This window comes from Etheostoma cragini, chromosome 4, assembly GCF_013103735.1.
Source record: "Etheostoma cragini isolate CJK2018 chromosome 4, CSU_Ecrag_1.0, whole genome shotgun sequence".
NCBI classification, from domain to species: domain Eukaryota; kingdom Metazoa; phylum Chordata; class Actinopteri; order Perciformes; family Percidae; genus Etheostoma; species Etheostoma cragini.
In genome coordinates, this window is record NC_048410.1 from 11,768,362 (window position 1) to 11,794,000 (window position 25,639).

The following is a 25,639-nucleotide window of genomic DNA, read 5'->3' on the forward strand; positions in this document are numbered from 1 at the left end:
GACGGCTGAGTCAGATACGATGATCTTAAGGAAAAAAGAAAACTTTTAAATGTTGTAAGAACTTGGATAATACAGGCCTAAATAAGTGATAATAAAATGAAAAATTGCACGTTTAGAATTTTTTTTAAAATTAAACTAGTTTGTGAATGGAAATATTTGATCAAAGTCAATTTTGTTTTCTGATTACCACACAGTAACACAGGATCTGAATCCTGCCCAATTGAAAGAAAAAAAAACATTTGAAGGCCTCACAGCTCTATCTGAACGTTCCTTGGTACTATTAAATGCTGTTTTTTCAGCAGAATGAAAAAATCCTGAATTATTTTTACATTTTGACTTTGTTTCATTTAAAAGAGCCTTTTTAGTTGACAACTCAAACCATGTCTGGGAAACTGGTCAAATGCATACATGAGAAAAGCAACATGAAACATAAAAAGAAACATGGCAAACTTAACGACTGGCTGCAATGAGCTCAAACATTTGCACCAAAGGTTTATCTTTTCAAGCTACCAGACAAACCTGCATTATGAATTACAATGCCAGAAGATAAATCTGATACTTGGGTTTTCCAAAGTGACGGACGTGGACTTAATTGTGTTTTTTAGTTTTCTTTTACAATTTTTTCACTCGTTTAACATTCAGTTTGTACGAAAAAATAATCTTAATTGCAAATGAGCCATTAGCTGAGGGAGCTACACCTCCTACACAGCTGCAGGAGTCTGGTTAGGCTAAATCACTGATGACTGTTCAAGATCCCTCTGATGTTGTTACAGTTGTGGGTGTGCAAATTAACACAAAAAACATTGAACATGGTACTTTTCATCAACTGCCAATATTAAAAAAAAATAGCCTTTATCAAATGCCTTATTACACCTTGCCATTTCACTACACTCTCACACTGTAAACAATACCAGCTGTTTTCTTAACTTATAAACATTAAATTATTTCTATGCAAGAACTATGTCAAGAAACAAAAACCCGAATACAACCAATTATCAATGATCTGTTGCCTAGCTTTAGAGTTTCTGTGACTGACATTTTGAAAGCTGAATCACAGCCAGGTGGAAGTATTAACCAGAAGAATGCACCCGTTTATACCAGCAAATCGTTAAGAGTCAGATGATTCATTTCTTTAACTGGTGAGTCATGACAGATCCGTGATGTAGAAGATATGGCTTAACATGCTCCCAAACGTCTTTGCTGGCACAAAATGGTACTTAACAAGTGAGACCCTGATCCACACAGTGTTTAGATGTAGACGACTGGAACGTTCACTTTTCAGCAGCAGCATGAACAACTATGCAAATCAACTAAATGAAACTAACGTACTTCAAACACATGTTTTCAGTCGGCAATGAACAAATCATTGAGCATTCAAGTTTTGTGCCGGTCAGGCTTGCTTCAGTATGTGTAAATTATCACACTTTATGATATCAAATGATTGTTAAGCTTTGTAAATAAGTGTTTAGATTTGGTGTGGTTACAGAGTGAATCGACAGGGGGCAGTGTAGATCAGTTGTGTGTGGACATGAAAACAGCAATTCCTCCCTGGCGATGAAAAATACATTCATATTTGAAAATGTCAACGTGTCACTTTTAAAGTTTGGAGAATTTATCAAAGCAGTTCAGCCTCTTATTACAGAAACCTAACTGAACTCATTCCTGCTGTTACATTTAAACCCAAATAATACCGTCAATCTGGAGCTGAAACTAACAGCAGGCAGATTTAACAAGTTTGAAACCGTTCTCAGAAAAAAAACACTCTTATTGTTTGTAATTATTCTGGTCTAGATTTAAATCTTTATAACGGTAATAACTTTGAAAGGTTTAGTTTAGTTTCTCTAACCACAGAAATTGAACCTTTAGTGCACTTCTAGTGCACTACTGCATACATGTTGACAATTTTTCCTTTTTTTTTTGATTCCGTTTAGATGTGTTGGGTTTAAATGGTTTCAAATCATTCTTTAAAGATGGCGGACGAGGTGCAGATCTAACATGAGTGAACACTGACACAGTGAAGTCGCCCAGATCATTATCGTCTTCGTGTTAATCATACTGATCCTCTCTCTTCAAGTGTCACTCTGTCCCAACTTGCCTTATAGAAAACATTAAAAACAAAAGTGTTAAAACTCAGGTGAATAAATCATGCTTTGCAGGATTTGGCAGGAAATTATGAAAGGAAAACATTTCATCACAGCATCTCAATAAGGATTTCAATGCCAAGGCTATAGTCGTCGTGAAAACCAACAAAACAATAAGGTGAAATGAGAGGTAAAGCACCATCTCCTCTTCAGCCCTCCTCCCATACTTGTTTAGTCAACAGGCTCCTCTTAATGATCCAGTCTCTCTCACACCTCTGGCTCAGCTGACCTTAACCACGTGAATTATCTTGAGTTCAGATCTTGGCGGGCCGACAGGGAGCCGAGAGACAAACATGGCCGTTGTTTATTGTGTCCCTGTGTTGCTATGTTGACACACTGAGAGGTCAACGGACTTCACCTCTGGAAGGGTTTGCGGACCTTCTTCCTCCTTCTGGGGGGTTTGCCACTTTCAGCCCATGTCTCACTGGATTCTGGCCGCTGACCCCCGGGCATGTAGAAACCTGTCTGGCTCGGGGGAGGGGAGAATGGGGGCGCTCCAGCACCAGGGGGTTGCTGATGAGGGGGACCTGAGGGGAAGAATCCCCCATTGGCAGTCATGTCGTTAGGAGGTCCTCCCTTGAAGATGCGATTGAAGAAGTCCTGCAAATCTGCAGGGTTGGTGGGACTCGTGGCGTGCTCTGAGGGTGTCCTGAAAGGGAAAGTTTGAAAGTTCAGAAATCTTTTGAGCCTTAAGTGATGATCTTTTTGGCTTCCACAGATGGTCATGTGGCAACAGCACAAGCATAATAAATCATGTCCAATTGTAAAGAGCATTAGGGTTGGGATGAAAATCTACATAAAGTATATTGAAAGTCCAAAGGTTTATTTTTCATTAACGTCAGTGTCACAACAATGCACCACACACACATTAGGATCCATCACAGTGTAAAGTGTTTTGCCGGCAGAGAACGAAAAACAAATGAAAGAAGATGGAAAAATTAAGTTGTTATAGTTCCATGTTTTAACTAATTTTTGAAGTTGTATAGGAGTTGTTAGGTTAAACTGTTAACTGTGTCCTAATCTTGTTTTAGCAGTTGAGAAATCATGTACGACAACACTCTACATTTTCGTAGCACCACATTTATAAAAGGAGGACTCCTAAGTCTCCCACTGGTTCATTTTTTCAAAACAGCAGAACTACGGCAGATGTTCCAGATATGTAAATATCTGGAAATCCAGATTTGTAACCTTTTAAAATGATCTGCTAAAATCAGTGGTGAGGCTAAATTGAGGCCTCAATAAAAGAGGAACTAGTACATGATTTAGCACCATGAAGCCACAACAAACCCTTGAAGGGACGTACCTGTGTCGTGTGGAGTTGCTGTTGTTCTTTGAACCAAAAGAGATGTGATAGGGCACACGGTGCGTGTCAGGAGAAATGCCTATTCTTTGACAACCTGCCCACTCTGAAACATGACAGCATGACAACAGCTTACATATCCAAATAAATACTGTTAAATTTTGCACTGAAGCTGTTCTATGACCGGCAAAGCCAAGCGCTGAGTGGACTGGACACCGGTAATATATGAGCTCATGCAAACTACACAATGTATCACTGTTCAGCTACTGATGAGGGGAAAAGGTCATCTTCAAAATACCCGGACATTCACCTGTAATATCATACACTTTGCCATCCATACAAGCAAAGTATGTGATTCGTAGACCCAACATGCTGGACTCGGCCCACAGGTCCCCCTCCTCAGCACTATGGCAGCGGTTACACTCAGCACAGAAGCGGGCCTCAGCAGGTTCACGATCCATCTCGAACCGCCTGCACAGACACAAAGGTCACAAAGGAAACACCAACTGTACTACTACGTCAGACGTGATTCCGTTGTGTGTAGTACATAATGTTTAACTCGCATTCTGAGGAAATGTTCGACGTACTTGTGTTTGCCTTCACACTTGGTACACATCATGGTGTTCATGGCTTCCTTCAGGTCATCCTGCAGTTTAGTGAGAAACTCGTTCATGGACTTTGAGAGCTCGGTTGCTGCCATACGCTTCCTGCACGGGAAAGCAACAGACAGGTTGGTGATACGTAAACATAACAGGCCTAAGGAGTCAACCTCACTCTAAATCACTGTACAATTGAATTATTTCAGGGGAAAACACCGTTCATCTTAAAACCACAGACCTTGGATAGCTGCAGTCAATCACTATTTTTTATATATAGACATTTTAGTATATTTCAAAAAGGACGATGAGAAAAATTATAAATTATACCAAACTGATGACAGAATTTTACAACTGCAGGAAAAAAAACTAATGATTATAATATTAATGTAACGGGGAAAAAAAGCCACATGATGATTGTTTTTTTCACACACTTGAAGTTGTTTTTAGTTTAGTTTTGCTTGTAAGAACTACTTTTTTCGGTGTACTCACAACTCATACTCTCGTCGTGTCTCTGGGTTACTGACAATATCCCAGGCAGCCCTCAGTACTTTGAACGCCTCTCCAGCTCGGGGGTGTTTATTTTTGTCTGGATGGACCTGAAGAAGAAGGGACAGAGGAAAAGGTTCTATATGAGTAAAGGAGATAAACTCTGCCTCCAATACATTTTGTTAGTCATTAATGCAATAGCTGTATTTTTCACTCAGACAGAGGCACTTCACACACACCTGGACAGCCAGATGTCTGTAGGCCTTCTTCAGTTCAGCCTCAGTGGCATGCACCTCCACACCGAGCACTGTAAAGGGGTCGAGCTCGTCCTCTGGTACCTCAGCCAAGGCCAGCAGTCTCTCGAGCTCCTGGCCTGGCTGGCTTCTCCCTGCCCTGCCGGGAGAGTCAGGGCTGGACGGTGGTACGTGGTCATGCCTCCTAAACCTGCTTCGGATTGTCTCCAGCAGGGACACCACCCTCTTCCAAAACCTTGACTCCTGAAAAGTTGTCCAATAGCGTTTTCCCTTCTCTCCTCCAAGGCGAACCAACGCACCCTTTGCCCACTGGGAACCGAGAATAACCAAAGCACAGAAAAGTCTCAAAAACGTTAAGGCAGCTGTCTTCACCCACTTTACTAACCGAACAATTTTATCCACCAGGTCTGTTCCTGCACATTTTGTCCATTTCAGAATCCGACTAGCATCCGCCTTCATTCCTGCTGTATCTGTGATCTTCACAAAGAGCTGCTGCCCAAAGTTGTAAAGTTTCACCCCTCCAGCCTCCACACCAACTCCACAATTGTGAGTTAATGTGACAATAATCTCAATCATCATGTGGACACAAGAGATGCACCAGAAGCTCAGAGACTCTGACAGCATCTCCTTAAAAGCTAGGACAAGCTGGTTGCCTGTCCGCCTGCGGCCTCGGTTCTGCTGATGGTGGTGGTGGTTACGTCTTCGGGTCTGCTTGTGCCGACCACCACTTGACATAACATTGCCTTTTTGAATGGAGGAAAAAGCACTTTGACTGCTCTGCTCTGAAACCGACCCACTGCTCCGGAATCTGCATCTACGCCCAGGTCCCACGTTCCTCCAACCAGACTCCCCGTTCATGTGCTGCTCCTTTGCAGCTTCATCCTCTTCTTGATTTATAACATGCGAGTTCTCATGATCTGCCATGTCATCAGGCTCAAACCCATCTGAAGCCTCCCCAGTATCTTCTTTGGCCTCTGTAGATCCACAATACTCTGCTTCGCCAACACCAGAGGCTTGTGGAATGGCTGGATTTGGGGTGTCCTGAGATTTGGCTGTTTTGTCCTGCTCCCATTCATCGTCAGTGGGTCTGGCCTCCCACTGTCTAGACTGTGTCACTAAGGTGGAATCACCATCAGGGATGTCCTCATCGGAGTCAGTAACCCAATCCATTTCCTTCTGAGCTGCTTCTCTCTCCATGTTGTTTACAGCTGTTTGATTAAAGTGCTGTGAAATTGTAATCTCATGGAAGATGATATTCTAGATCCATTATTTGTGGCAACATTTTCCCCAGGCTCTCATTATAAAAGTGAGACTGGGGGCTCCTGAGGGTCAGTCTCAGGTCCACCATATCAACAGCCACTTCAAGTTGTCAAAAGGTTTTTACACACCTCACATCATGCATCAGGTTGTTATCTGAAAAGCAACAACACATAGAGTTCATTTTACACCCACATTGTTGATAAGCAGAATTAGGTGAGAAATATGCTTCTATTAGTAGTCATTTATAATAAAGATTTTAAACCCTCCCAAAACTAAAACAAAGGGGTGGCCACTATGATGATATACATGTTTCAACCATTAATCAATCACTTTGCCGTATTGTTTAAACCATGGTAGCTACACTTTTAACATCTCTGGTGTATGAGACCATTGTGGAAGTCCGGGCTTTGCATCAATTTGATAAAGTCAATTTTTTTTTTATATTTCACAACAGACAATGACTGAAAAACTTGACTTTTTCTTAAATAATTTAAAAATTAATTTATATATATATATATATAGTATTACAGTCCATATGAATCTGTTAACATGAAAATACACATACACCAATATTAAAGATGTTATCCATACTGAACACCATATAGAGCAGCAGAGCTGAAACAATTAATCAACTAATGAATGGTTGATCAAAAGAAAATGAATTGCCAAAAATAATAAATGTAATTAATCATTTAAGTTACTTTTCAAACAAAAAACATTTGAAAAAAATGCCAAACATTCCCTGGTTCCAACATCTCAAATGTGATGATTTGCAGGGGGGGTTCTGTTTTATCTCATAGTGTAACTACTAAATATCTTTGGGCTTTAACTGTTGGTCGAACAAAACAAGACAGAGACGTCACCTTGTGCTCTGGTCATTTGTGACATGCGTTTTCACTATCTTCTGACATGCTACAGGCTTAACATTTAAAAAAGCAAACTGACAGACAAAACTCATGAAAATAAGTCAGTGATTAGTTTTTTACCTTACACCTGCTGCTACCAGTATGAAGAGGAGATAATGTGGAGTTAAATGTTTTCCCACGACCACAAAGGTCACCATGACTTTATAACAACGCGGTTTTGGAGAAGCTTTTCCTGAACAAATAAACTAAAAACGAATGAGTCATGTAGCCAAGTATCTCAACGTTTCATGTAACGTTAATGTTGCTAACTACTTGTTAAGTGAACATAGCTATATCAAGAAACTCAAACTTGATTTACACGTATAATAGTGCAACACCGATTACCTTCAGTTAACTAACTTTATACTAATTATGTTATTTGCTAAGTAAGTCAAAGAGGAACACGGTAATTCTAGAAACTAGCTAGCTGCACGAACAAACGTTAGGCAACGATAAAAAAACAAACAGCTAGGTTATTTTAAACCGGTCAATCTTGTCTGACAGACTCTTTTGATATTAATTTAAATTCGATAACATCATGACCAAATATTTTAAAGGCGGCTAACGTTAGCAGACAGCCAGTGTTAGCATGAAGAAGCAGCCAGCCAACAAGAAGACAGACAGACCAACAGGGGCTAAAATTAGCTTGCCTCTGGCTGGCTAACCTGACAACATTTCGACTAAATAAGGTCACCAAGGAAGATTACACGACAGCACAGCAGCAAACCGTTATTAACATCTTTAGCTAGCTAACAAACAGCCCGCCGAGCAGCTAACGATAACAACTGTTAGCTAATATAACAGCAGCGAGCTGGACTAGCTAGTACGGTTTCCTTTCCTGTGGGCTTTGACGAGAAAGCTAAGGCATGTTTTGGACACCGGACGAGCCCAGTAAGAACGCAAATTATTTTTGCATTAAAATAAACTAGATGTCATATATACCTCTCATATATTTGTGTAACCTTGTTTGTTAACAGACAGCCAAGTGTCCGTGTTGTTTTTTTAAAGCCACTTCTTCTTCTCCTGCTCTTTTTGCTACTTTCTTCCCGTTTCTTCTTCCTCCGCCCCCTTTTTCTTCTTCTGCATTGTTTTCTGACTGTTAGCAAACAACTTAGAAGACCACTAGTGCCACCCATCATTTGTTGGTTTAGCTGATAATTAACAATAAACCTTTAATTCATTTTAATTGAATTCCCTTGATAAAAAGTAGCACAGTATTATCTTGGTTCACTCTATCCATCCTGTTAAATAATCTATACCGTTTACCACAGCCCTTTACACTTTTAATATATTGGGAAATAAATAAATAAATAATAATTCCCCCAGGATGCTTCAGTAGGCTAATACCCATACGCACCATTCACAAAAGCATTTTGGAAAGCCTATCAATACTGTTTGCTGTCACGGTCCATTAGTTTAACTTAAGGAACATTTTTGATTCTACAAAACATACTTAAATAACATTTAAGACATTGGTGTGCTTCGTGACAACTGGCTGGGGAAGGCCTTTGCTTGTTTTTACATGATAACGTCCCAGTGTGCAAGGTGAGGACCATTAAAAATGGCAGAGAAATCACTTTCCCAATCTTACTTTTTCCAGTAATTTTGTAAAAGTTAAACCCTTCCTATAGTCCAACGATTGAAAAAAAGGCATCAGTTTGTCACAACGCCATGCTCACCTGCCTCAGCAAATCTTCTCCATACTGACCACTTTGTGTAGAAGTTTTAGTTCAACTCCATTGCCCACTGTCAATTATAGGATTGTTTGGCAACTGGGAGCAACCTCAGAGCAGCAACATGTAGGGGCAACCTTTTGGAAGGGAAAGACTACGACAATTTCTCCAGTTCATTTAGTTGATTTCCCACTCAGCCTGCCCTTGTACTGCCAAAGCTAAATCCTGACATTAACCAGTCAATCAAATTGTTGTCCCATAAGAAGAGGATTTTGCAAGCACAACATGTACAAAGTAAACTGTAAATACCTCGTCATAGATAATGAAGTATTCTTTGAACATATATGGTCTATTTTTAGGATACTATGTTCACCAGGATGGTCACAGGTGGATTTTACTGTTATTGAAACTGGAAACCTGGCAACCCTAAAACTGCAAGTGAAGAATATGTGTCCAACTAATATCCTACTCCGGATTTGGCCACTCTGTGTGTGTTGTGAAACTTTAGGCAGATATCATGATGATAATGAGCCCTGCTGTAAACCCCTGGGAATGTCATGTAGCAAATATATGAACTAAAGGTCCAGGATGATGTGATTCCGGTATTTGCAGTCCAGTAAGCCCTAGGGTTTAATTTCGACAGAGGGGACATGCCCACTATTATTTTCTGGAGTGATCTCTACGAGCAACTTAATTATTTTATGGATTTCGCATCATCATAATTCCTACATTTCTGTAGAAATGAAGGAAAGTGAACTCAAAAAGAAAACATTATTTGGGCTTTTTTAATAACCAAAGTTACACCCTAGGCTTATAGGACAATGCAATGGCTATGCTTACATAAAACACTGTGAAACAGTAGCCTACTGTTTGCAGATGGTGATCCTGAATGGCTGTGGGCAGAAACTTAGAGATATTAAACAACACATGAGATTCATCGATATTGTGGTTGATAGGCTATATTTGGGAGAATTAGGCCGTAGCCTACATATTTGAAAAGAAATAATGAGCATTAAAACAAAAAGTAATGGATGGAGCAAATGCGTTTCAACTGTAGCCTACTTTCTTAATAATTAACAACCACCCACCTCAAAAACTGCCCAGTAAAAAATCCACATCTGTCACATCTGTTTAGGCTATAATTTTCTACACCACTGGTTGTTTAGGGGTCTTTCACATTGCGAAACTTAGGGAACCCCCACCTGGCTTCTGCATAAAAAACTAATCTTGAAGACGCAGAGGGTTAATTTCAAGCTCCCACCACCACCACCCACATCTCCAATTTGAAAGCCGCCTCTCTACCGGGAGAGGAAGACTCTTTTTCGGTCAGATGGCGTGCTGCAATCCGCCCCCGTCATTCTCCAGCCCACACAGACAGGGCAGCCAGCAACCAATACGCTGCGCCGGAGGAAGATTTCTGCCAGAGATTTCAGACGAGGTACGATACTCAAAGGGGATTTACTACGCCAATCTGAACCGGGAAAGCTTTCGGCAATAGGTAACAGGGTAAGCAACGAATAGGATAACAACTGCGATGTATCTGAGCAAGGAGTTTTCTGCGAACATCTGGCTCAGGGATAGACATAGCCTACTTAATTGCCTCCAGTCGGTGGTTTTATTTTAGCAGGAGCCAACAATCCAAGTGTTTCTACTTTAGTCTGATCGACATGTGGGCCTAACGTGATTTTGTTTAAGTGATCGACCGAAATGTGCTTGTATTTCTTTATCAGTTTCACTCCGTGAGTGGCCTATACCGACCTGTGACATCGGTGGTTTGGAGACACACCTTACCGTTTTCCCGTTTCTGCACATCAGTCTACCTGACTAAAGGAGGTAAGAGAGCTTCATGCGTACTTCACCATCAGTCATAAGAGCTTCAAGGTCAAAATAGTTTGCATTTGGAGGAAACTATTCATTTCCGAAGCATGCAAAGTTCCTATATTTATATTTTTTGTATTATTGCTTCATGAAGATAGAAGAGTGTGGAACAGGTACTTAATAGAGTCTAAATGACGTTAACAATAAATAGGCCTAATTTAATAATAGTAGATAACTTGTACAGGATTTCTCCACCTACAGGTTCATGTCTTTCTTTTCTCCTAAACTTTCCACAGCTGTGTGCCATGTCTCTGCCACGCACACTTGGGGAGCTGCAGCTCTATCGGGTGCTGCAGAGGGCCAACCTGCTGGCCTATTATGAAACCTTCATCCAGCAGGGTGGTGACGATGTGCAGCAGCTCTGTGAGGCCGCGGAGGAGGAGTTCCTGGAGATCATGGCTCTAGTTGGCATGGCCACCAAACCACTGCATGTGCGTAGGCTCCAGAAAGCTCTCCGAGACTGGGCAGCGAACCCTGCCCTTTTCAGCCAGCCTGTCTCTAGCGTTCCTCTCGGGGGCATCCCACTGTTCAAAGTGGAGGGGACTGGCACTGGTGGATCAGCAGGCGGGCCCAGGAAGTCTTTGAGCAATGGGCAGCCAGAGTCACCTTGTGAAAGGGAAGATCGGGCGTGTCTCACTCCAATGCACAGTGGGAGTCCAAGAAGCCCTTGCTCCCAGGCCTCCCCACAGCCACCAGACACACACTACAGGGAAAAACTGTCCCCCATGGACCCACACTGGCTCAGCCCAGAGCCTGATGGGGCATCTGGAATAGATGAGGAGCCCCCGAGCCCACCTCTGCTGTCACCATGTCCTCCAGGTCCCTCCACATCTCCTAGCCCCTCTGTTTCTCTTGCCTCGTCGGCCCTGTCAGCCTGGCCCGGAGGACAGCTGGATGGGGAGACGGCAAGGGCTGTGGTGGAGACTGTGGAGAGGCTCCTCAGGACCCTGCCCAGGTCAGATCCTGCAGAGTGGAAAACTCTACTTAGGATGAACAAGAAGATGGCAAAGACTGTGGGACACATCTTCAAAATGGGGTCCCAAGATGTAAGCAAAGAAGAAGAGATCCGAAAGTACAGTCTTATCTATGGACGCTTTGACTCCAAGAGGAGAGAGGGGAAGCAGCTCACACATCATGAGGTAAAAGCACCAAAGACGAGAGCAATGAGGAAGTTTTTGAATGTATCAAATCATGTTTCATACCATAGTCTGTTGCTAAAGTTCACATAGCAATCCAGAGGGCAGATGTAAGATGTAAAAAGTGATTATGTTATTGTCTGCATGATATTTTCAGTGGTTGTCCCTTCTTCACTTAGTAATTTTTCCTCCTCAGTTGATCATCAACGAAGCTGCAGCCCAGTTCTGCATGCGCGACAATGCCCTTTTGCTGAGACGGGTGGAGCTCTTTTCTTTGGCTCGGCAGGTGGCAAGAAAATGTGCCTACACCTCCACACTAAAGCATGCAAGGTATGGGGCGCTGCCTATAAAGAAGAGCAATCTGTTCACCAGCAACCAGTCAACAACACACCTGACACCTGCAGTGGCTTGATTGCTTCTCTATCTTGACAAACATCTGTTAGAAAATTAGGAAAATAATTTAAATTTAAGTCCAGCCCCATGCACAGCAACATGACAATTCCTAAAATACACTGAAGTTAGAGTAGCATCACATGTGAAATAAATACAATCACTAGCTGGGCAAAAACACTCATGATTTGTCTTTCCAGAACATCAATTTTCTCAAAGGACCTGGTTAAGACCACAGTTGGAATTAAACTTTAACCTCTGTATGATGAGCTTACTTTGGAGCCACACAGGAATACATGAATCCTCTCTATCTTTGTTAACTTGCTCAAAACATTGATATATATTTAAAGCTATGAAAGTAAATACCAGCAGGGTTTTTTTATCAGTTTTTCCTCATAATTACTTTATGGCAGAACGTTAAAACAAAGCACTATTGAAACTATTATAATATATTAGATGTAGTGTGTGAAATGGCCTTTTTTGACAGTGTCTTGATTCCAGATAAAATTTAATTTGTATATATTTCCTTTGTCAAAAGATGAAGACCAAAGACATGAATTCAATGACAAACGTTCCCCTTGTGTTCATTGCCACATGTCATTCAAATGTTTACATACATCCAAAAATATATTTGCATACACATAATTCAGATGAATACATAGTTTATTGGAAAAGTGAAGTTAAACTTATGAGCCAGGTCATTTCATAAGTTGAATTATTAAGTTGTATCCAGTGTGACGTTTTGTCTCTTGCTGCATCTTAAAGCCTTAAAAAACACTAGGTTTGATTTGACCAAAGAAGGTTTTAAATCATTTTTAGCTTTTCTTCTAAACCTTCAACTTGATATACAAAGAAAGACATTGCCATTGAAAGCTCTGCAAAATGACTCTAAAGTGGACCTTAAGTCAAGATTTATTTTTGTCAAATTACTTTTCCTCGAGGTCAAGAACTAATTTTAATGTTCAATTTGCCTTTTGTTTTTCCTGCAGGACAAATACAGACGAGAATAATGTACTGTGCCAGAAGAGAGCGAGACATGAGGTGAGTTTTTAGAGGAGCGCTGCTGCCAGTAAACAATATTCAGTGTGACTTATTATAGATGAATGCGTAATTCTAATACGCAACCTTGTGTGTAGACGTAGCCAAAGTTCAGGTCACTTATCAGTAGTTTAAGTGGGACATTAGCACTAAATTAACAGTAATACGTTTAAGGTCATCATGCCTGAGAGTGTGCCATCATTTCTCGGAGTGGAAGGCTCAGAGGGTTTGACGCAGAGGGCAGATGATGACAGCTTATCTGCAGAAAGCCTCGACAGTGTGTCGCATGGTAAAGGTTTTTTATTTTATTTTTGTCTGACCTGTGAATTGGTCTTTAGAGGATTTCTACTCCAGACATTTGGTCTGTTTCTATAAGAATTTAGCAACAACATTTACACTCAAATTTGTCTGTCCTGTTAGACATTGGATCACAGTGCAACCAGTCTTCATCCCCCCGTCCCCACACCGACACGTCCAACCCTGCCAACTGGAGTCGCCATCTCATACAGCAAACACTAATGGATGAAGGGCTGCGATTGGCTCGGATGGTGTCACATGATCGGGCTGGCAAGATCAGCCTAGGGTCAGAACAAAATCACTCTACAGGTGACTTTTCCAATAATTACTTAAACACATGTGCTTAATAATGAACACAGAATAAAAGTCTATTATGCAATGTTGTCCAACTCTGTTCAGGTAAAGGAAAAGTTTGACATTTTGGAAATGCGCAAACTTTCTGTCAGAGAGTTTGTTGAGAAGATTGATACCACTTTATAAATTTTAGCGGAAAATATCGGGCTACAGCCGCTTAGCTTAGTACAAACACTGGATTCACAAATTAGCATGCAATACCTTGTTTCCTTAATGTGTGCAAAAACCAAATTGTAATACATTGCAATTTGCCATTTTACGGGGGTTTATGTGCTGAGTTATTTCCAAGGTGGAAGCAGTTTTTTACTCTCATTTCTGTAGAGAATAAATAACCAACATAGATGTTGTTACCTTTGGGCAGAGCTAGGCCAGCTGTTTCCCCATTTCCAATCTTTATGCTAAGCCGAGCTAACCAGCTGCTTTTGTTGCAAATTAAAAGTAAGGTCTTTAATTAATGAATTAATTAATTTAATAAGTTGGAATTTGAGAGGGGAGTCGAAGAGAGCAAGTTGATGTTGGGGTTCAATTGGAAATGACAGCCACAGCTTTCCTAACCTTTCCTAACAATGAATATTTTATAGCTTTGCAGCTTAAACTGTAGTGAGTCACAATCTCTCTGAGGTGACGCCTCCCACCATGCACAGCTGAACTTCACCAGACTGTAAATCAGAGGGGATGGAAGTTGGAAGGGGAAACAGAAGGAGGTGTAGAGCAACATATATATATATATAAATATAAAGAGTGAAAGAAGGAGGGTAGTGAGAGGAGGAGGGGGGGTGTTACACTGTTGTAGCACTTCTTTAATAACCTGTTACTGTAGCTTTTTCTCTGATGCATCACAGCTTCTCACAGGAAAGAGAAAAAGCAAGTGATCTGGGCAAGTTAGTCGTTCTGGGCTGTGATAGCCTATCAAAGAGATGAAGCAAGGAGAAGTAAGCCAGCAAAGACATGAGGGGGCGGGGAGGGAGGGAAGGGGGGGGGGGGATAGGAAGTACTCTGTGGGCGGTAGAATCGGACCCCCTCTCTCAGCAGCGACTGACGTCAGAGTGTGTTAGGTGCGTGGGCTGAAGGGCGGGATGGATGGGGCGTGGGGGCGAAGTAGTGGGAGGTAATTGGAGGGGCGTTGCATTGACTCACCAAGCGACAGTGTATAAAAATAAAACCTGTGGGCAGGGAAATGGCACAGTCTTTTTTATACATCTTCTACTTCTACCAAAAGGACTGCGGAAATAACAAAAAATGACATATGTTTCATCTCTGACGTCGATCTCTCTCACTCTGTCTTGTTTTTTTTGTCTTCTCACTCATCCAAGTTTCCTTTGTCTGTTTCTCTCATTAATCAGAACTTCCTTGCACTTCCTCTCAACGTCACTGTTTTTCTTCCATAACTCATCTTCCGTCGTATCGTCATTTTAAGATTTACATCATGAATTCAAATCAAACCCATGTATTTTTTGACTGATTTTATATCAAATGTGCTATTCGATTTCTGTTATGACGAATTAAATCATTCATACTCATTATATTACTGCAGTTAAATCAAATGGACACAGAGGGTTTCTTATTAAGCAGATCCATAAATGAATATTCACTGACTTTTTGTATTCACTGGAAACACTTTTTGTACTATTTACATTCTCACCTTCTCTTGCAAGCTAATGAATGCACATCATAGTTTAATGTTTCAATATGAATACACAATGAACAGCAACTTTTCTCGTGTTCCCTTGATTTGTTGACTGCATCACTACAGTATCACCAGCCCAAAACTAATTAAACTTGTAATACTGGAGACTTTGTTATTCAGCAGCTTGGGTTTGTCATACAAACCATGATGACTTCACTGCAAGTGGGAGAGTTTCTCGCTGAATTCCCCAAACTATTATTCAGAGGTCTCAAAACACTGGTTGCATCTTGATTACTGTTACTCCTAACTTATACTTATCCTTTGCCTCAGTAATATAATAACTGGCTGTTCAGTCATTGTAAAACAATATGCTGTTCTTCTTGCAAAAGCGTTATGCAAAGTGTTAGCCGAAAACATAAAGCTAGACGTATTTTATTTCCTTTTATTTTCCCAGTTGATTGACACAGCACAGAGTAGATTTACAGTAGATGTTACAGACTAAGTAAATACATTCATGGCCTAAATACCCCTTTGCTTCAGTCTGGAATTGCTGTTAGTGCTCTTTATGTACTTTACGTTTTTTTCTCTAGCTTTTTTGTTTTTTTGAGTGACTCCTAAGTGAATTTTCATATCAGGTCTTATCTTAAACTTTACCTCTTTCCACAGACCACGACAGTAAAGTTGAGAGGCGGAGCTCGATAACAGTGTGCAGGAGCAGCAGCCCTTGCATCACCAAAGACGACTCTAATCATCGAGGGAAATGAAAACGCTCAGCTTTTTTCAGGCAACTTGTCCTCAGGCCTGCCACTAAACTTCACTTAGAGTCTGCAATACCGACCCTGACTGATCTGATGAGGAAAAGACTCTTATCGACTTCAAAATCAACACAGTAATTATCTGAATTTACCAGCGACTGACATTGTAAACCTGCAGTGACATCTGACCACTGACATTGTGGATCAAAAATGTTTTGAATTTAAATTCAGTAAATGTGTAGGAGAGACACTTTTTTTTCTAAATACATGGACTACGTGTCCTGCCGATTTTAGCTGATAGTGAAAAATGTACTGATTTTATCCGGACAAACCTGACTTTTTTAAATTAAGTCTATAGTGTATTGTGAGAAGTGCCATGTGATGAGAGAGCCACCTGTTTAAGAGAAATGGCCTCGACACAGCAGGGGGCACTGCAACTTTGGAAATTGTCTCTCTCAACTTACTCCAGTATCATACTGTCCTTATGTAAAGGAAATTTGGTTTCAATAGGAAGACTTTTATCTACATTTTCAGAAAGTTACAATCTAAAAATGACAACATTCTCAGCAGCTCGTCCCCATCAGAAAAAAATTGATGTTTTGAAGTCAGTGTATTCTTCAGGATTCAAGTATGAAGATAAATAAAGTCCTTATAGATGAATTAGTAAAAACAAAACAAAAAGGAGCAGGTGTGGCACATTAATCTAGATTTCCCGGAGCGTACAGACAAAACGGCTTGAGGCTCAGACGTTTTGTCATTTCCTGAATTATCTAATCCCACGTGGGATCTGAACAGGTATCCTTAAGTTTAAAAGATATAGAGCCACAGGTCTTCATCATCCCCTCCCTCACATCTTCCTGTATATTTTGCACAAGCAGCTGATGTGGTGTTTTGTAAAAGAAAAATGACACATCAGGCTTTTCATTATCTTAAATTAAGTGCAAAATGTACTGAGAACCCCTTGTCTAAACATGATGTTAAGAACTCCAATGCTTTTTGACTTCTTGATTTGAGATACGTGTAGATTTTTAAATGCATTTCTATTTAGGTGTAGCGAAAAGATATGGCAGCGTGTTTTGGGGATGATTTCTGTAGTCTTAATTAGGTGAACCTTGTGTCAGTTTCCCTCTTCATTCTTTTGAGACGTATAGTAAATTAGGGTGACTACTCTTACTACTACTGTACTTTCTATTCTTTAGAAAAAGAAAAAAACACATGCAGAGGTTTACAGAAATAAGTCTCACGGTGCTTGACTCTTGATACAGCGGCTCCTATAAATCAGTCTATAAGACCCTGTTTAAAATTGTTAAAATGTTTTCAGACTTCACGTAACAACAAGGCTCATGTTAAAAATGCATTTTTGTATACTTAACCAGAGTATGTCAGTGAGGTAGCTTGCTGTGCATCAGTTACACCTGCCTGTCTCTTGAGCATTGGTAACCTCAGTTTATTATGTTGCAAAACAGATTATTTATTTTGTTACATCTCAATAAATGTTATTTTATTGCCTAAAGCCATAGTGTGTTGCATTTTTTTCTTGGCAGTTCTGTCGTCTTGTTTGTTGCATTGACGCTCTGCATGACTCACCTGTACCAGTAATATTATCAGCGCTCATCCACAAACACATACACACTCTCTCTCAATTTTCAGACAGAGAAGATAAAAACAGTTTAGTTTATATCACTGTTACTGTATACACTTACTGTACATGTAACACAAAATCATAAAGGTTTGCATAAAATCACATTTTCTGGTGGAATCATGGGCTCCATTAAAGCATATGAGGAGCATCACAGTCAGTGTATACTAAGTCTGGATGCTTGAAACGATGGATGAATAATAAGATATTAGGCAATACGTAGGCTAGTGGTTGAAACCATACTGGCAATAATTCATGCTATCAAAGGCTTTCTCTCTGTGCGCCACATGTATTAATTGAAGTAGCTTAAACAGTTAGCACAAGGTCTGTCCAGTCCTTGTCCAGTCTAGACTGTGTTAGGGTTAACATTACTTTCTACAGAAGAAATAGTTTCTATACAAACTAATACAGAATGTTCTGTATAAACCCTGGACAAATAAAGCCATGGGTTGTACTGTAGATGTAAGTGAGATGTGTGTGGTTGTAATGTGGGTGAACTGAGCCTTTACAAATAGAATCTCAATACACTTGCATCAAACTAATAAACCAGGAATCTGTCTATGAGTTAGTTTGTCAGTTCGTTCATCCATCCATCTGTCTGTCTCGCTAATATGTCATGCGCCAAAAACATCACACGCAGCATGCTTTCGTCCTGCGGCGGTCATTCCATCCAGCACGCTTGCGCAAAAAGAACAATAACAAAGACGTCACACACAGCAGAGCTTAAGTAAAAACCTGATTTTGATCTGTTTTCCCATTAACCAGTGTATTTTGCCATTGTTTTTGACAGTGAGTAGCCGCACCTTGGGTATGTGACGCAACTATGTCATAGCAAGTGTATTAAATGTAGAAAGCTGCAAGCAGCAATACCACAGGCCAGGCAATCGGGCAAACCAGGCAAACTAGTACACTGAACACTGAACTAGTACAATTAAAGCATAGGAAGTTTTCTACCTTTCATTTTACATTTCATAGACAGAAAATGATCACACAACTACATCTGCATAGTGGTCTATATAGGCAAAAGGTTCATCATGTGAAAAGCAGTTCAATTTCAAACAGAGTTACACCTGCTCCACACCAGTTGAGTCTAGCTGATGTGAGTGTAAAGATGTCGTAGGAACTCTCCTCTGGTTGTTGTGTCTCCGGGGAAAACTGCCTGGCAGAACTCACAAACCTGAGATTGCAGTGCCACGTCTGACATCAGCAACCCACCAGACTGACTCAGGAGGTCTCCAACCAGGGAGGCGCTGCCGGTCGCAGGCGTCTAACACAAACAGAGAGGAAAAGATATGGAGTTTTCTAAAGGAGAACATGGTCAAATCTAAGAACTGATTCAAGTACCCCTGGCCACCAGAAAAGACACATACACTCCCTGTGTGCTTTGTACAGTCTCCACTACGATGAGCATCTCTTCCCAGAGTATTGGAGACATTGGAACAGGCTCCTTGACATCTTGTAAAGTCAACACTTGAAAGGGGTGCAACCTTTGGCTCCAACTTCCCGTCTTCCTTTCCCTGACGAGGCACATCCACACTGAGCTTAGACATATCTTCAGTGAGGAGGTCAGAAAAAGTCCCCACGTTTCCCCACAAAAGGGGATCAATGCCACACTGTGCTTCAGGGTTGCGTGCTGTGACTGTTAGTGGTTGAGTCCTTTCATGGAGACAGACAGGGATTTCTTTGGTACACTGGATCGGGATGGACATCATGTCACTCAACTCTCCATTAGGAACAATGGCACCTGCAGACAGAGAGTTAAAAATGTGTTAAGTGAATCATGACTGATATATGCTTATGAGCACTGGAATTACAATAGGTTTTTAATTTATGGACCTTTCTGCTGCTTCAAAGCCGTAGTGAGGTGATGTAGCAAAGCTGCCTGTCTCAGGCAAAGTGACTTCAGGCAAAGAAACTGCTGGTACAGTTCACTGTATGCTTCCTCCATCTCATTAGCTCAGGGATCCGCAGCTGGTAAATAGAAGAAAATACATTTATGTAACATACACACATTTTAATACCAATGGGTGACAGGAACAAGACTAAGACTCTACAGCTGAGCTAGTACTCCGGTGCAGTGGAGCTTTGAGCTAAATGCTAATCTGAGCATTCTAACATGGTATAAAAGGGACAATGCTAAGAAAATATTTTCTGGGTTGGCCATTTTATTTTGCTTGTAAGGATTAAACAATTTAGTGACCCCTCGTACACTGAATGGATACAGGGTGTGTGGGGTCACTAAATAGCAATGCAATTTTAAAATCCTACCTGTCTTGTATATCAGTACTAACCTTCGCACCTCTTATAAGCTCATCTGTCGCTGCTCCAATAATTCAGGACTCCTTGTCATTTCTTACAGCTGTGTTCAGCCTCCTCCATCTCCAACAGGCGTCCTAATATTGTCAAGGAATCAGACACTCTCAGTATGGAAATAGAGCCCACTTACAGAGCACCACAACAACAAATTTGTGTTCCACAGATGAGGCCTTACCAATCACAGTGACTGTATGACAAGTCTGTTTCTCCTTAGGTAGGCCAATGGAAAGTATGCTTTACTCATGTAACAACACTTGGTGTGTTGGAAAATATTAACATAAGGAAGAAGCTCTTGCAAACAGGGAAGTAAAACCACTGTAGTATAAAACGGAACCATCACCATCAATCAGTAGCCTCCTGTTATTCAGAGTCTGCAAGATTTTAGCATAGACTAAAGAGGAAGGAGCCAGGATCTATGTTTAATGTTTGACTGTCAATGGTTTTATCCTCACATTGTCCCACTGTGGCAATCCAAAGCTTTTGAATGAAGCTATAGCATAAGTTCAGTCAATTCAATTCAGTTCAATTTATAGTGTCAGCTGTCTCAGTAATGCTTTACAGAGTGTCCCTTATGGAAGTGTATCTTTTGTTTCCTTCCTTTTTTTCCAACACTCATGGGTGTGTTACATTCCTTCACTTATTGTGTTTATTTATATGTTTGAACAACAGTAGGCTTACAGAATCAGCTTCAAAACGTTTAACTCTATAGGTTCTATCTGACCTTACATGAATCCTTACTGTGTAATTGTCTCTGTATAGTGAAAAACCACACATTATCTTGTTTGCTCAGTTTCACTGAAGAAATGCGGAACTCAAACTGAAATTCGTTTTGCTTTCGTTTTTTTTTTTCAGCTGTGAAACTTAAATCAGGTAAGTAAGCCTATAGTTTCCTCTGTAAATCATATATGAACATATTACATTTACTTACACTTTTAGTAGCCTAGAGGATCCGGAACCAAAACGTTATACACCCATGACCAAAACAAATTCGCCAACGTCAAATTCAAACAAACCGGCCAAAACAGTACTTCCTGTTTCCTTCAAACTAAAAGGCACAACCTTTTATTCTTTTTTTTTGTTAGGTAGGCCTACAACCTCTTCTCGGGTTATGCTCATTGACAGTTAAAGTATATGCTGGACACAAATTAGTGTTTTCAAGGATTGTGAAAGCGTGACCCGCCCTCCTCTGCCACTGATTGGCTATTAGCCAACTTGTTGCCCTCTTTAGATGGATTGGTTAGGTTTAATACATGAACTAGGATGAGGCAGTCAGAGGCGGATTAGGGTGGGTCATGTCTTTACCATTATGAGAAAAGAATTATCCATGTAAATAAAATTATTAAAATTATTAATCTTTTAATATAATTATTTTTTTATATAGTCTATAAAATAACTTTATTTCTATGAAAATATTGCTTTGTGGACGTGCAAAAGATATCTCGACAAAAGACTTTGGACTGAAAGATTGTGTCTTGAGGACACAACATTGGATGAGCATGGGCAATTCACATCACCAAAAAAAACCCTGCAAGACCATTTCTATTGTTTTTAAAATGCTATTGTTTCTATCTTCTTCTTGTTTTTTTCTGTTGTTTTTAATGCTAGTGTAGAGCTAGTATTTTATTTTGACAGTTAAAGCTAGTGGGTAATTTCTGTCGCCGCCATGAGGAATTGTAAGTAACGACACTCTCGGTGCATCTAGTTAAAATCAAGGAGGACACGGAGGATTAAAAAACATGGACTCTTCAGAAGAGGTAAAATTTTAGTAATTTTTGTGCAAAATAAATTCAAAGTAATATGTTTTGAACTTAGTACCTTGACCTAGAACATTGTTATAAACTGAAGCAGTCCTCTTCATCTGCAAAGCTAAACGCTGTAGTTTCCTTTCTCAGCGGTTAAATAAAACACCTCACTCAGGAGTGAATGCTGCTGGATGACACCGTCGCTGGCCACCCCTGTGACAGATTTGAGTGTAAACGGTTTACAGCAAAACGTGTCTTATTTGATGAGAGTCGAGTCAGACCGGCTCTGTCCGAGTGCAAATTTTAGTTGCGCATGCTCAGATTCAAACGGTTTACGACATAACTGTCATACTGGAATTTGTTAAATCCATGAAACAATAAACTTTATCATTACAAACATCAACAGAAGATACGAATCATTTTCAAAGACGTTTAAGCTATCTATCTATGATTGATTGTGTGCTAACGTTTGCTCGAAACGCCATTTAACGGACAACCTTAACGCTAGTTTCGTTTGTTTGCTAGCTTGTAGCTAAGCTAGCAGTCCTTTCAAAAACGTTGTAGATGTCTATTAGTTTGATTGCTAACGTAAGCTCAAAACACCATTCAACTGACTGCCTTTGTTGTGTTTGATGCTTGTAGCCAGCAATGAACCAACTTCGTTAATTTTGTCAATTTACACTGTCAAGTAGGTCGATTTTTTACTGTATTGACATTAGCTACAGAAGTCTCACGTAAGTATCTTATATGATAACTACTTGTCGCAAAGTGAAACATGCGCAACTCACAGCTTCACTCGTCGCAAAGTGACGCATGCGCGACTGAAATCTGCCCTCGCCTCACATTGGGCAGTGACACTTGTCTTGCAGAGAGAAGCTACGATTTCTCATGTTGCAATGGTCCAAGATAAGCAAAACCATTTCATCTTGTAAGTGACTTGTTGTTCTTGCACATAACCGTGTCCCATAGTTCCTCACGCTATATATTTAAGTCAAACAAAGAAGGTTCTTACTATTTGCAAAGCAGTGCAATTACAATTCAAAATTATTTTTTGTGTCAAAATGGCTCTGTTTCTTTTTTTTTAAGTACATACTTGGCTTAAGTTTTGAAATGCATGCAAGTATACATGCATACAGTGATATACATACGTTTAGGAAACCATGCTAAAGTTAACTAAAGAGAGGAATTAAAAGAATGATCTTTTGGAAATTGATCTTAATGTCTTAATTAAAAAATAGGAAAAATCCAACCTTTAAGGACACCAATTTGTTTTTTAATGAATAATGTATCATAAATAAATAAATGTTTCCCTTAAAATAAAGGGAGCATAAGTATACACACCCCTGTGTTAAATTCCCATAGAAGCAGGCGGATGTTTGTTATTAAAGGCCAGTAATTTCATGGATCCAGGATACTATGCATCCTGATAAACTTCCCTTAGCCTTTGGAATTAAAATAGCCCCATATCATCACATACCCTTCCCTATACCTAGAGATTGGCATGGTTTTATTTCAGCCTAATAGCTGGTGGGATTTGCATTGATCTGGATCTAATTTCAGGGGTGTACTTACTCATGCCCCCTGTATTTTAAGAAAGAACAGTTATTTTTTTTATGATACATTATTCATTCTCAATGAAAATTGGTTTCCTTTTTTTTTGTTTTATTAAGACATTAAGATCAATTTCCAAAAGATGTTTTTTATTCCTATATTTTGTCAACTTTAGCATGGCTGTCTAAACTCATGCATACCACTAAATGTAAATAAATGTTGTAGTTGTTCCCTATGTTCACTGTATATCTTTCTACAGATATCCGCAAGTCCAAGAAGGATGTAGCTACCAGTACAGCCCAACTTGAATATATTCCCAACTATTTTTATGGGGGACAGGAAAGGGAGCTTCAGGCCAAACGGCTATAATATTCATCCATGGCTTGACCCTTTTTGTAATGATGGACTCTACATATTGTGAGGCATGAAGACATTTTTCATTTTTTATGGCCCTATCTTTCTTGCACCTGGACTCACGCTTGTACAAAATAAATGATTTTAGGATTTTAAAGTAAAATAAAGTTTTCAATCTTTAGATATCATTTTTTGCCATTTTTAATGTGCCCCCTGGTTAAACACTGGCCCCTCCTCGGCCCCCCAAGTAAAATTCGTCTAGGAGTGCCACTGAACACTTGTGCCTAATATAATTAGTATTCCTAAATTTGCATGTGTCCCAGCCTGGCCCCTCCATTTGAAATGGTTTAGGTCCGCAACTGAGGATCATCACAATGGTTGGTACAGTCATTACTTTTGCAGGACAATCTAAAATTTTGACCTAATGATGGCACTAGAAAAGTTAAGGGATCACCAACGTTATTACAGTTCATCCTGGGGATGTGCTAACTAATGTGAGTACCAAATTTCATGTCAATCCATGAAGTAGTTGTTGAGATATTTCAATCCAGAGCTACTGGAACAAGAGCTCTCCACGAAAATGTTTAGTCATGTTGAGTCCTGTTGAGTCCTGTTGAGTCCTGTTTCCCATTCAATTTTTGAGCATGTGTGCCACTTTAGGTGTTCAGTCATGTGTTGACTGTAGCTGATATTGATTTAAAAATAGACCAGCATTAAGTCAGCAGAGTCCTGTAGGTGGCAGACTGCCTTCAAGGCCATCCATCCAGTCAGAAGGAGCAGCAGTTTTTTCCCTCAATGTCAACCCCTGAAAGCTGAGCTCAGTGCTACCTTGTGATCAGAGGGGTGAAAGGTCCCTTTGCCTCAAGCTGGTGAAGAAAACTCTGTGAAAGTGTTGGGCAGCCGTCATCTCTCTGATACTGAGTTGTGTCTTCAGAGCTTCATTTATTGTAACTGTAAAGGTAACACTTTATAATCCAGCTTGCTTTTTTGCAGTGTCATTTTATTGTACTCAAATACTAATTAATTACTCACAAGTTCTTACAGACATTGGCGAGTTTAGACCCTTTTAGGGGGGCTCAAGCCCCTTTTAATGTCATCTTAGCACCCTTAAAAATAATAATAATAATAATTCAATACATTTTTGAGCTTCAAGTTAGAGTTGCGAACTGGTTGTTAGTGACAAACAATTACAGCTTCAAAGGGCTTGAGAGAGGTTTAATATCTTGTGTTGCCAATGCTATGCACCTGCAACCCAGTCAAGGAAAGGGTCAACAGAAACGTTGTTTGGGCCAATCGGAGGTGGTTGTGCCATTCCATTGATTCCCATTCATTTTGGAATCCCTTTTACAGTGAATAACTTTACATCTAAAGCCTTTAAAGACTTTATATTTACCAGTGTTTTTTTTTAAAGAACACAACAATGTATAAAAGGCTTCATTACCTTTATCTCACGTAATGGCACCCTAGCAGCTGTAAAAATAGGCTTACCAATGTTTCATAACCAAGCAACTTTCTGTTGCACAGTAGAGAAATAACCGTATAGTCAGGAGAAGCTTGCAGGCAATCGGGGGAATGTGTAGGCATACAGTCAAGCGAGAAGCCCATAGAGAGTCTATTAAAGCAACAAAACAAAATATTTCAGTAATGTTCGTGGATTGGAAATACTTTGGTAAAGGGCAAGTGAATTCATATGAAGTAACATTTATCCAGGAACAGATTTTTCTTGGCACAGCTACCAGAAGACTTACAACGTACAACTTGCTCCTGTCACATCTATGTCGACAAGCTCAGTTTGAGGCTGCGCAGAACACTCAGCCATCACCAGAAAAGTGCTTCTAATTACCGTAACTCCGCTGATCTCCATCAAAGTGTATGGCGTTGCTGTGCCAATTTATTTTACAGTCCATCGTCAGAGTGAGAGCAAGAGCAGAGAACCCAAATTGA

The 25,639-nt window shown here is 40.2% G+C and overlaps 3 protein-coding genes and 1 long non-coding RNA gene across 11 annotated transcripts; 2 read left to right on the forward strand and 2 right to left on the reverse strand.

The window, feature by feature from the left end:
- Positions 1 to 139: 139 nt before the first annotated feature.
- Positions 140 to 8,009, reverse strand: dnajc14 (DnaJ (Hsp40) homolog, subfamily C, member 14). 2 transcript variants are annotated; one of them, XM_034870506.1, is made up of 8 exons: positions 7,888 to 8,009; positions 7,027 to 7,039; positions 4,766 to 6,193; positions 4,530 to 4,636; positions 4,029 to 4,148; positions 3,752 to 3,912; positions 3,445 to 3,547; positions 140 to 2,790 (listed from the first exon to the last, which is right to left on the reverse strand). In XM_034870506.1, the coding sequence occupies exons 3-8, from the start codon at positions 5,975 to 5,977 to the stop codon at positions 2,496 to 2,498; spliced, it is 1,998 nt and encodes a 665-aa protein (XP_034726397.1). In that variant the 5' UTR covers positions 5,978 to 6,193; positions 7,027 to 7,039; positions 7,888 to 8,009; the 3' UTR covers positions 140 to 2,495. The 2 variants fall into 2 exon arrangements, with proteins under 2 accessions (XP_034726397.1, XP_034726396.1); XM_034870505.1 differs by lacking the exon at positions 7,027 to 7,039.
- Positions 7,186 to 23,724, forward strand: LOC117944015. Its single transcript, XR_004656475.1, has 3 exons — positions 7,186 to 7,195; positions 16,664 to 16,666; positions 23,601 to 23,724. It is a non-coding gene; the product is annotated as an uncharacterized LOC117944015 (long non-coding RNA).
- nab2 (NGFI-A binding protein 2 (EGR1 binding protein 2)) lies at positions 9,803 to 16,666 on the forward strand. 4 transcript variants are annotated; one of them, XM_034870509.1, is made up of 8 exons: positions 9,807 to 10,116; positions 10,349 to 10,451; positions 10,698 to 11,635; positions 11,829 to 11,962; positions 13,012 to 13,063; positions 13,235 to 13,349; positions 13,481 to 13,666; positions 16,005 to 16,666. In XM_034870509.1, the coding sequence occupies exons 3-8, from the start codon at positions 10,742 to 10,744 to the stop codon at positions 16,100 to 16,102; spliced, it is 1,479 nt and encodes a 492-aa protein (XP_034726400.1). In that variant the 5' UTR covers positions 9,807 to 10,116; positions 10,349 to 10,451; positions 10,698 to 10,741; the 3' UTR covers positions 16,103 to 16,666. The 4 variants fall into 4 exon arrangements, with proteins under 4 accessions (XP_034726401.1, XP_034726400.1, XP_034726399.1 ...); XM_034870508.1 differs by having other exon boundaries at positions 9,808 to 10,124; positions 10,733 to 11,635; XM_034870511.1 differs by having other exon boundaries at positions 9,906 to 10,124.
- On the reverse strand, positions 18,482 to 21,082 carry zgc:113184 (uncharacterized protein LOC553745 homolog). Of its 4 annotated transcripts, none has more exons than XM_034870517.1 (5): positions 20,979 to 21,082; positions 20,034 to 20,125; positions 19,569 to 19,699; positions 19,103 to 19,476; positions 18,482 to 18,999 (listed from the first exon to the last, which is right to left on the reverse strand). In XM_034870517.1, the coding sequence occupies exons 3-5, from the start codon at positions 19,678 to 19,680 to the stop codon at positions 18,823 to 18,825; spliced, it is 663 nt and encodes a 220-aa protein (XP_034726408.1). In that variant the 5' UTR covers positions 19,681 to 19,699; positions 20,034 to 20,125; positions 20,979 to 21,082; the 3' UTR covers positions 18,482 to 18,822. The 4 variants fall into 4 exon arrangements, with proteins under 4 accessions (XP_034726408.1, XP_034726409.1, XP_034726406.1 ...); XM_034870518.1 differs by having other exon boundaries at positions 18,482 to 18,990; positions 19,569 to 19,703; positions 20,032 to 20,125; XM_034870515.1 differs by having other exon boundaries at positions 19,569 to 19,703; positions 20,032 to 20,125.
- Positions 23,725 to 25,639: the final 1,915 nt, after the last annotated feature.